The sequence below is a fragment of the Filicampus tigris genome, chromosome 12 (assembly GCF_054856515.1).
Source record: "Filicampus tigris isolate MCC_2025a chromosome 12, RoL_Ftig_1.0, whole genome shotgun sequence".
Lineage (NCBI taxonomy): Eukaryota > Metazoa > Chordata > Actinopteri > Syngnathiformes > Syngnathidae > Filicampus > Filicampus tigris.
The window spans coordinates 6,704,197-6,716,339 of NC_141228.1; the positions used below are offsets into that span (position 1 = coordinate 6,704,197).

General features: G+C 40.9%; 1 protein-coding gene across 2 annotated transcripts in view; it reads right to left on the reverse strand.

The window, feature by feature from the left end:
- Positions 1-12,143, reverse strand: part of arid3a (AT-rich interactive domain 3A) — a 53,055-nt gene that overhangs the window by 20,875 nt on the left and 20,037 nt on the right. For both annotated transcript variants that reach the window (XM_086048365.1, XM_086048364.1), the window contains exon 3: positions 11,279-11,558. In XM_086048365.1, coding sequence (XP_085904491.1) covers positions 11,279-11,558 — 280 coding nt within the window. The remainder of the gene's footprint in view (positions 1-11,278; positions 11,559-12,143) is intronic.

Below are 12,143 nucleotides of genomic sequence, written 5' to 3' on the forward strand. Positions count from 1 at the left end.
ACCAGCCAAAGACAAACAGCCTCTGTCAAAGACCGATCTGCTGCAGCTTGGTCTGTAACAATCGATCTTTGCGTAAGAGAGGGGGGGGCTGTGTATCTGTTAAACAAACCAAATATGTCTAAGAACCATCACTTTATTTATTTGGGAGTGTCTATTATCAATTCCTTTTCTAGAGCGCATGTCGTCATTAGTGATGCGGATGAGCTAGAGTTTATCCCTGGACTGATTTTGGGAGACACTGGGCTGGTCACAACCTTGTGCACATTTTTCTTGTACGCTGCTTCTGAATCCTTTTTTTTTTTTTTTCAGAATTTTTTTATGCAATGTGAATGGTCACAACTCATAGTGACTTCATATGTGGATATAACCTCCGGTGCAACTGCAGTATGGATGCTCATGCCGCGCTCATTCAACCTACACTATATGTCATCAAAAGACGAAAAATGTCACAATTCTTCAACAAAGCAGACAAGGTCAAAAGCAATGGCAGACAAAGGAGATGAGAGCGGAAAGAAGCAAAAAGAAGATGCTTTAGAACAGATACTGTAAATATAAGGGGAGATTGTTCAGTTTTAGCAGAAATTCCTTGAAATTGCCACAAATGCGTCAAGGTTGAGACGGACACCCGGGGCCATATTTACTTCCATAAGCACTGCAACAAGTGACATTGTGCTTTGTGTGCATGTGTGTCATTCGTCCTCATGTTGGGTGCGAGCACATGTCACTTGATGGATGCATTCTGTTCACATTAGAAGCTGCATTTCTTTGCGTAACATGGACAACAACATAAAAACATAGGATTCCACCCCAAAAATCTGAATTGAGCATCATGCCCTGCAGTGTGAACGTAGCTTTAGTGTTCATGAACACAGCAAAAACTTGGATAAAAACATAAACTTGAGTTTTTCCTTTTTGTTGTTTTACAGACTGTAAATGACAGTGCTGCCTGAAACAATCTGCAATAAGACTAAACACCGCAATAAGCATGCCTGCCAGACCACGAGTTGGCAATAGCTTGTCACAAAAAAAAAAAAAACACTTCTCACATGAGCATCGCTTACTGTCTGTGTGGGTTTTACATCCATGAGGGCTTTGAATTTGACGAATGCAAGTAATGAGTTGCAGTGCGGTAAGAAGGCACTTTGCGGGAGAAGAGTCATTATCTTGAGCAGCCAAACACAACACAAAAACAGCCACGTGGCCTGTATTATTGCTTTGGTTATGACATTCTCACACATGCCTCCACTGAAGTCTTTAACACACATTTTCACAGACCCCTGTTCTTAGTATTTACACACAAACAGTAATCGTGTCATTTCAAAAGCTTCCACCTTTTCAAATGTTTGCGACATCATGCTCCAAATGGTTGAAACACAGGCTTTCCCCCATTTCAGTTAGAAATTCCATGACAGCCCCTTTATGCGCTGTCATGAGAATATCAGTGGATGAAGACAGGGCAGGATGAGTATGTATTCCATGCTTGCTTGCTAGCATGTCTTGTAGATTTGGAATCAGAAATAAATAGAGACCAGCTTTCTCAGGCCCGCAACAGCCAGACGCTGTGTATCTGTGGGCAATCTCTTCTAACCACACTGCTGAAGACGAGCATCCCAATCATAGAGGCCAAAACTCGGGCAAGGCCAAGCTGAATGGAGCAGCGGTTAGAAAGGTCAAAAAACCCCACAAAGTCAACCCGTCTGTATAATTTCGTTGTCAATTATCCATGAGGCGGATTCTTCAAATCAATGCCTGAATGAGTATGTAATATATAATCACTAAATTAGACTTCTTTGATAAAGTTATTTATTCACAGCCGGCGTAGAAGATGCAAAGCAGGCGGCGGGAGAGGGGAATGTCTGTCAAAGGGCACTGATGCAAACAAGAAGAAGACATACGTGGAGATGTTTAATCTAACCCAGGAGGGCAGAAAAACTGAGGTTTTGGTTACACTGTCACTCAGAGTGATAGATGAGCAGTGCGTTGAGTTTAATGGTTGACATCCCAGGCCTTTAAACCATATCTGGCCCACCCAGGCCCGCATGCAGGCCTGATATCTATGGGGCTCATCAAAGATGAAGAAGTGGCCACCTCGCCTAGCCGACCACTAATCAATAGGTGGGGGCTCTGCAATTTGACCAAAAAGAAACCCCTCAATTTGTCCTACACATGCTTGCGCACATAATCAAGCCAAAACCCAATGCACAATATTACAGTATATTAAATGTGCACACACACGCGCTGTGAGACGATTTTCACTTCTGACATTCACACTATCAATTCTTCTTTGCCATTCTTCATCCACTCGCTAAAGACAAGTGCAGAATTTCACAAACAACATACAGTGCCATGAAAAAGTATTTGCCCCTACCTTCAATTCTTCTTTTTTTGCATCGTTTGTCCACTTCAATGCTTATCAGAAAAACATAACCCAAGTAAACATAAAATGCTTTTTTTTTTTTTTTAAATGGTGATTTTATTGTTTAGGGGAAAAATAGTCAAAGCGACTTGGTGTTGTGTGAAAATGTACTTGCCCCCGAAACCTAAAAACTGGTTGGGCCACCTTCAACAGTAACAACTGAAATCAAGCAGTTTTTTTTTGTTTATATCTGGCAAATGAGTCTTTCAAATCTCTGTGGAGATGTTTTGGCCCACTCTTGCGTGCGGAATTGCTTTAATTCAGCACCCATGGACAGATATTTAGAGTCTTCAATGAACTAAACATGTACTCGCTTTTAGGGCATTTTCAATCGACAGAAGAGACAAAATGGCCGGCCCAAGAGATGGCTAAAAAACGAGTGAATTAACTCTTATTCCACGCAATATTTATCAGAAACTTTAAAATTCTTAATAATAATTTAAAAACTGTATTTTATTTTAATTGTTTGTTTCTCTTAAACATAAATGGGGGGGGAAACTACGCAAAAAGGCTTAGGAATTTGGAAAGATGGTAAATGCTTTTTCATGGCACTGCACATACCGTACTATATAAATCCATCCATCCGTTTTCCATACTGCTTATACACATTAGGGTCATGGGTGAGGCAGAGCCTATACCAGCTGACTGTGGGCGAGAGGTGAGTACATGACTCAAATGATCAGGATTGTTTCCGACTTCTACCGAGCATGCTGATGAGTGGATCATTTGCGTCGGGTGTGTTGTAGTAGAGGTAGATCCAAAACAGGCAGGATATGGCTCTCTGGGAATTGGCGTTCCCTACCCCTGATTTAGAGTCTTCAGAGAACCTAACGCATGTTTTTGAATGTGGGATGGAGTTGGTGTACCTGGAGCAAAGCCATGCAAGCATGAGGAGAACATACAAACTCCATCCGGGAAGGCCGGAACCAGATTCTTAGCCAGAACAGAGCTGTGAGGCAGACGTGCTTAAAAATCCTACATTGGAAAAGACAAGTGCATATTTGTATTCGACACACCGTATATACAGGAAAAAAGGGTGTATGTTCATTGCCGTAAGTGCGTGTGTTTGAAAGAAAATAATGTGTGCGCCTGTGTGCGTGTAATTTGAACACCTTGCCTTGACAATTATGGACCCAACACCTAATGGGTTCCTCGGTGACAATGAAAAGTTCACCGTGCTTTTCATCCTGTTAGGGCTTTTCATTGAGCAGCCATATTGAAGACATGATGTCTATTTTCTGCTCCCAAGTCCAGTGACATTTCACACAAAGAGCCATTCCAACCTTGAAAATGCCTGGCAAAGAATTTCAATGTCTGACCCAGCACTTAATTGATTTGTACAAGACTTAACGCTTTCAACCCATGCTAGCTTTTCAGGGACATCTGACGGCAACATCGCAATTTCAATACTTTGGTTCAAATGAATGCCTTTATATGGGTCATTGTATAAGAAGATGCAACTTTTGTTTGTTTGTCAGCTCTGTGCATTCAGCGAACATCTACTTCCAGTCTTGTATTATGACACGAGGCCACAAGGCGAGAAGGCAGGCAGCACCCTTGTTGTGTGGAGAGAAAATACACGTGTCACACAATATAGTGGGAAAGACAATGGAGGATGTGGAAAATCTGCGAGTCTTGCTGTTGCTCAAGAAATGGTCATTTCCTCATTTCCTATGAGAGTGTTCGGGGGTTACAACCACGTGTGGGAATTGCAGGGAATTTGTTGAAATGTAAAATAAAAAAAATACAGGAACTAAAGAAAGAAGTCGCTGAACTCTAACTCATCTCAATTTCTGATTACATTCCTACTTCAACCTGCCTTTCCCTCTCCTTATTGAGCGGTTGCCAGTTTCCAGTATTAGTTTGTTGCGCACTTCTTGGCATCAGCATCACAATACATACAAGACACTGCATGTGGTTCAAATACCGCACAGTGCTTCTGTCAAAGCTACCTTGCATTAGTCACTTACTTGGCGCAGCTTCAAAGCTCAACACCAATTGGCTGTCATTTTGTTGCTTCGAACCTAGCCTCTTTTTGTTATGCTGCACCCCTTGTATACACGCCCCCACCCCCCGGCCCCACCCCCACCTTGCACTAAACAGGAAGACTGTCGCAGGTCGTCCGGTGCAGCCGCTGCCTTTGTTTTGCAGCAGTTTTGTTTTCACACCACAAACAATAGCCATTAGGTTTTGTTTTCTTTTTGTTGAATCCATACCACTGCAGTGATGTGCAAGGGCAATTAAATGACAACTAGACTGTAATGATTAATTCCAAAAACTTTGGAATTAATTCATGGAAATTTTATATCTTAGTATTTATTAATCTGTCAAAGAATTAAACCAAAAGATCAGAGTCAGATTTCAGATTTTTATCAATTACACTGGGGAACAATTTGAAAAAAAAATCTGCTGAGTTAGATATTTATGCTGATCAAAACTAAAATTGGAATACTGATTACAAAATTGTAGTCATTTTTTACTAGCACGTCAAGTTTTTTTTCTCCACAGATTACAAAACAAGCAAAATTCCACTGTAGCTGTAGTAAGACTTGCCATCTTATTATGATTGGACTCATATACAGCTACATGGAAGTTGTACAGTCACAACTGAGACAGTGTAGTGAGAGGTGTGTGCAGCTCCCAATAGGTCAGTACAGTCAATATCTGCGAACGGAAAGGTAGGAATTAGGAATGGTAGGAATTAAGAGGATTTGTGCTATCTTTTCTATTAACCTTGTAACCGCTATCTTAGCGTTTTAAGTTCTATTTCATTTATTATTACTATTATAATAGTGCCTGTGGCGTGAGGTGCCGAGAGCGGCCCGACGCCACAGGGGGTAAGCGTCTGTCACAGTTGGCCAACGCCGGATTGGTCTATCTAGGCCTTAACAGCCAATCAGAGTGACCAAATGTCACGACTGACGCCGCCGATTCAACATGCTGAAACGGCCACCAGACGCTTCCTGACGGGGTCACTACACCAATCAGACTTCCTGAGCTCCGACGTCAGATTGGTGTATCTAGGCCTTAAGAAATAAGATACATGCTCCAAATGAAATCACTTTTCGGGTTTCATTATTTTGAAATAGGCCTAGCCTGCTTAAAAATTCAGCATAGACCGGCATGGTTTTGTTTTGTTTTTGTGGTGGTCTCACCAGCGACTAGCAGGGCAACTAGCAAGACTAACACGAAAACACAACAAAACCATTCTGGTCTATTTTTTTAAATTTACTGTGTTTATTTATTTATTATCAGGGTAGTCTAACTAACGAGATGAAAATATTACCGTAGAAGAATAGAATAGAGAATACAGCGATCGAATTTGAGGTAATAAGTAACCTGTGACAATGTGATCAGAGTAAATTCGGAAACAGTCAGGGTTTGGTAGATTTGATCTGTTGATAGCAGCCAGCCAAAGTCGTCTTCGTCGTTCACTTTTCTTCCGGGCGTCAAATCCCTGGTTTGTTAATATTTTCAATAGTCTAAAGAAACCTTTGCACCTCTCCCGACTATGACAGCCGACAAAGACACACACACGGGCAAACTCCCTTTATGCTTCGCCGAACAATAACAAATGATGATCTTGACTTCCAAAATGGACTCCGGCAATGCATTCTGAGTAATCCGAAGACCTCGAAGCACTCTATTTTTACATGAGTTGAGTTAAGTAATAATTCAAATTACAGGGACAATGTGTACTTATGTATAAAACACATAAACGACATTGTCATCTGAATTTATACAAGACGATCTGAAGGATTCTGAACAAACTTCAGTGGAATGCAAAGCCAACAAGCACTTATTGGACAGCTGTATCAGCAAAAGACGACAGGCAATCCCAATAAGTGTCGCTCCCCCTTGGCTCTCATTCAAGCTATACTTCCTGTAGTCCCAGTCAACCCCATCCCCCCACACAGTGTGTGTGAGCGTGCGTGGGTGTGTGTGTGTTTGAGCAATTTAATGTTTAATGCCAAATGCCCTCCACTCACCCTGATCATGGTGAGTGCCATGAATTTTTAAAGACATCCCTTCTTTACTGTCCATCTGGGCTCCATCTGCCCTTGCTGTTGGTGTTTAAGGCCCACACAGGCTAACTTCAAAGGCACCGCCTGGCCTCTGAACCTTTTGGGCCTGATGAGAATACTGCTTATTAAGGGGGCATGAACCATTTTTGCAGGGCTGAAGCTATTACAAAATCAGTCAAAGAAAAGTGTACCCAAAATGAAAGGAAAAAAAGTGAACATAAAACCCATTTGTGATTCTGTTGTTAAGATCACCTGCTTGATTGAATTCCTGCACTGACCAGGGAAGGCCTTGGAAAAATAAGGACAAACCTGGACAATAAATGTAGACGAGTCAACATAAATAATGTACATCTACTTCATACTACAACAAAATACTTGCATGTGACAGCTATGTCTTGATCCAGATTCTATGGTCTGTCAATCCAGTGTTTTTCTAACTGTGTGTGCCGCGAGATATTGTCAGGTGTGCCGTGGGAAATTATCTAATTTGTGTGCCTGTGCGGTCTAGCGCCTGGCAGCGTAATCGTCTCTTTACTACATTGTAGTACTCTTCCATACCAGCAGGCGGCAGCAGGTGGCAGCAGCAGGTAGCCAATTGTCTTTGTTTAGAGACAAGCGAATTAGTGACGCATATCTATCCAAACAGGCCCATGTTTCACACTAAGTATCAATATGAAACGTTATAAAATACTTTTCTCTTTGAGTTTATTTAATTCCTATTCAAGACGTTATAACATAACGTCATTCTTCAATGTTAAAATATGCTTATAAAAACAATATAACACTTATCTTGTTAAAACAAGCTTTTTTTTTTTTCACAATTTCAGCTGCTGGTGTGCCGCGGGATCTTTTCAATGAAATAAATGTGCCTTGACTGAAAAAAGTTTGAAAAACACTGCGTTAATCTATAGTTCAGAGGTACACGCATGTTGCACACTATTATTTACCATTATAGATCTGCTCGTCCTCAACCCGATGACACATTATGGGTCAAGGACTCTCTTTTTGTAGGTCACCAGGGCTGGGTGATATGGGCTTAAAATAAACCTTGAAAAAAAAACAAAAATCTGAGTTCCAATTTCAATCGATTTCCCAGCCCAAAATGGAGTCGTTTCATGAATTAAAATGAATGACACAATCTTGTTAGAAAGCATCAGACTTACATCTCCACACTCTGAACCTGCGCACACACATTTTGGCTGAGACAGCACTGAGGGTCACCTCTGCAAATGACACACCCTCAACTGCGTGCATGCAGTCAAAACAAAAATAGTCCCTGGGACTGGAGAACCGAAACCTTAAGACCCCCCCCCAATCCCCTTTTATTCCCCACTTTACCTAAGAAGCATTGATACTGTTAATATTTCAGGAATGATCATTTATTGTGAAATATTTCAGCAAGTCAACAAATTTCGAAAGAAAATAGAATAAAAAAAGAAAAAATAATAAATTTGCTTGGGAAAATCCTGGCTCAGGAAATTAGAGCCGGAAGTGTTTATGTTTAAAATTAGAAATTTCTGGTCCTTTATCCTTACCACGACTACTGCTAGCTAGCCCTCATGGAATTCATAAAGACATGAACAGCCATGATGTTCATAACCCGTTAGTCTATCATACATGTCCAGCTATAATACTTGCCCTGGATTTATTTTTCAGTATTTTTCAATTTTATTTGGCTTATTGGTGGATTTATTGTAATCCTTTTATTAGGGTTCAATCCCATCCTATTGCTGTCAATTCACAGTAAACTGTGAGTTGACCCTTCTAGCACCGCTTGCTCTCCTTTTCTCCCAATTGAGCTGTCAACTGACATGAAATGCGGCATTGGCTTTTTACAATAATGTGCTTTAAAGGTAAGACAGGGAAATGTTCGGTTTGGAAGCACTCCCAACTGCCAGCGACTGATAGACGAACATAAGGTTTCTGCTGAGGATTTGAGGTTCCAATGGCCACATTATCACCCTGCCTCAGGCACATTCCAGCAGCCTCCACCCACCTGCCCAAAAATAAACTAAACAGCTTTAACTCTTTCCTCTCCACTCAGTGCCCCCGAAGGCCTCAACCTAAACATTAAATCATGTACTGTAAGCAATGAGCAGTATATTTAGGTTATGTGTTGCTTAAAATTTGAGCAGCAAAGTGCTTTCAGATCACCGATATTAAAATTACAAGCACAAAATTTAGCGCCTGACCAAATGTTTTTTTTACACAGGCTGCCATTGTTTCCATTGTGTCATTTCACATGTATGTACTATGAAGAAACTGTGGACAACATCGTGGGTCATAGTGTAGTACACGTTTTGGTCTGACCAAATGATCACCTGCTGAAGAATATTCTTGGTAACCATAAGTATGAAAGGCAATGAATCGAGTTCTATTTATGTTGACATTCTACCTCTTCAGCATGGAAAATGTATTTTCAGATTTTTTGGGGAACCGCAGGTTAAGTGAACCTTTGGACAAAGCATTTGCGATTACTAATTCCAACCAAATGCATGTATTGGAAAACTGATTCCACAAACATTTACCAGTAGATTTAACTACAGACTTCCCTTCACATGATTAGAAGAAACCACAAAACATAGTCCACCTAAATCACAGCCCAAACTACAGAGCAGAAGCTTAGAATTATCATGTGGAAAAAAAATGCCTCCACTATCACAGGTAGGTCATTTGAACTTTACTCACACAGGCATGGCACATTCACACTGCAGTATTATCACTGGTCACATCTGCAGTGAGCACTAATCACAGGGCTGACCCACTCCAGTGTGAATGTGACAGCAACACTTTAGTCCCACTATTGCAAAGGTGTGTGTTGGGCTGAGATCTTAATAAGGAGAGTTTTTACCAAGTTGTAAAATATACTCATGCCATTCCCTGTTTGTCCAGTCAGAGCAACGTGACTTTGCGTAAGTCGAGTTTTAAATCAACACTATCTTGTCAGCCAAGATGCTGGCTGTTTTGATACACAACTGCTTGCGAGTTGAGCCGCTGGCTGACATGTTATGATAAAAACATATACAACCTGATGTACAGAAACCGCCAACTGTAGGGCGAGTGTATTAATTCACCACATTGACAGCAAGTTGGAGGGAGTGGCGAGCTATTCAGAAAGCAAAGCATAGGTCTTATGGGGGTTATACTGCATACACTATAATCACAAGACATACAGTACGTCTGAAATTACAGAATTTATGGTTAGGTGTAAAAGTGAAGCACATGTACGTTGGTTTCAATACGTTCAATTGCATACTACACACTCACAGTACACATTTATGGAGGTAGAAAATAGCACGCTGGTATAAAAGAGCTGTCAGAGACACGTTACTTTCTGTCAAACATGTTTTACGATTCCGCTCAACAAGCGCGTATGCGAAAAAAGTGTCCGTTTAGTTGTCGTATAACCAGCAGTTTAGGTTCAATATGGAAGCGGGTGCAAGTAAGATAAATCAGTTTCTTAAAAGACAAAATACGGGTCAAGGATTACAGCATTTTGCAAATTAATGAATAACCACATAAGTAAATCAATACAAATACCCATCTCTGTGTTTGTCAATTTGTAATGGAAAATCCATTATGAACATAAAATGTCTTCAAAATGAGCAGTCTCAATTACAGCAGGTAGGACAAATACATGCACAAGTGCAAATATATACTGTATAAATATGAGAATAATTGTCGTGAGTGCCACTCTAAAAACAGTTGGGTTGAAAATAACACAATTTTGGGTCAAAAAAGGACAGATTCACTACGTGGGTCAATTTGACCCAACTTTCTGGGTTGTTTTACAGAAAACAACCCCAAAAATAGGCAATTTCGTACAAAATAACCCCCAAAATTTGAACTGTTTTGTACAAAACAATGCAAGAAGGTGGGTCAAATTGACCCGATTTGTGGATCGGTCCATTTTTGACCCAAACTTGTGTTATTTTTAACCCAACTGTTTTAAGAGTGTGGATTTCAAAGCTGTTGTAGGAAAGATTATCAACAGCGAGCAGCCCTGTCAACTTCGTTGATGTCAGTTCTAAATCTCTTCTTGTAAACACGTAACATTTTACTCCACCAGGGCCTCCCTTATGATATTCAGCCCACTTGTATGTTTACAGTAAGCACTTGCGTAGTAAAACCCGACAGCATAGTAAAGATGTTGTACACATCACCACCCTCCCATCTCTTTCTACAGCGCTTAACTTATTTTACTGTTGTGGTGCTTGTTGTGGCATATTTGGATCTAACAATACGATGGTTTGGAAATCTGATATTGTCAAATGCTTCATCTTAAATATTTTCTCAAATTGTCAGGTGACAAAAACAAACCCCACCCCTACAAAAACATGGATTTAGTTATATCAACACCTGTCCAGGAGTGGGTGTGAATCTTCCACCCACTCCTGGACAGGTGTGAGAGTGACATGATTTGATGGGAGCTGTGCAAAGGTCAGCTGTAACTCGGTTGGGCTACACTTGTAAATATAATATATACTTTAAAACATCGCTACTTTAACTCATTCACTGCCGGGCATTTTCAGACCCCGTTTTACCCTAACGTTTGAAAAAATGTGAAAAAAAAAAAAAAAATAGAAATAACTTCCTGGGATTGAATGGCTGGACTGTGAAAAGACAAATAAATTTCTCAATGGCAGTGAATGAGTTAATCTGAAGTAGCAAAGATCTTCTCTCATTAATCAACCAAAGATGAATTGAATTGAGATGACTGAAGTACACCCTCTTGAGTCAATTTGTTCATATAGTGTATATACATTTAAATAAACTGACTTTTATATATACTGTCGACTAAACATTTTTGCACACAGAGCAGGATATGCAGTCCTACCTGTCTGAATTGTTCCTCGTAGGTCCATTCCCCGTGGTCTTGGCCCAGATGACTGTGTGTGGCGTAGGGAGGCAAGATGGCTATGCGGGGCTCCTGGTCAACACTGGGCCGAGCCTTCAGCATCTGCGAGTGAGGGTGGAGCTGGCGGTGGGGCAGCAGGAGGATACCTTTCCCAGGCACCACAGCACTGTGGCCTGTGGGCAGACCTTCCTCCGCTAGGTCGTCATCAAAGTCTTCCTCCATCTCGCCTTCAAAGTCCTCCTCATCCCACTTTTGTTTGCTGTGAGGATGTTGGAAATAAAATACTGTTTGGAAAAGCAATGAAACGGAAATGGTGCACACTCATAACTTAACTTGCGAGTGCCCCAATTGATGAGTTTTTGACGTACGACCAGTCACGCCGTCGATTTTTTGCTAGTGTTGAAACATTTCATCTGACTCGAGTGAGATTCAATCTGACGATGGTGGGTAGCGGCGAACACATCTTCCACCCCCCATCAATTTATGTGCTTATTTAACAGTTAAACAGGTATGGTTGTTTCTGCTTTTTATACTGTACCGGTATGTGTTTTGCAAAATTTCGTTTTTCTAACAATGGGTCCTACGAAAGAGGCAGATGATGTTGATTGAATTAAAGCTTGAAATCATTAACAAGAAAAAAAAAAAACGGTTGTGAAGTGCTATTTTTCATATCACCGCGGGCGGAAACCTCCTACGTCCAAATTTGAACAATTTTATAATTCTTCATAAATCTATAGATTTGCAAATGACAAATTATTGACCCATGTTAAGGGTTGACAATGGCTTGCTTTCTGATGACTAGGGTTGGGCACCGAGGATCGGCCATCGAGTGGAACCGGATCCA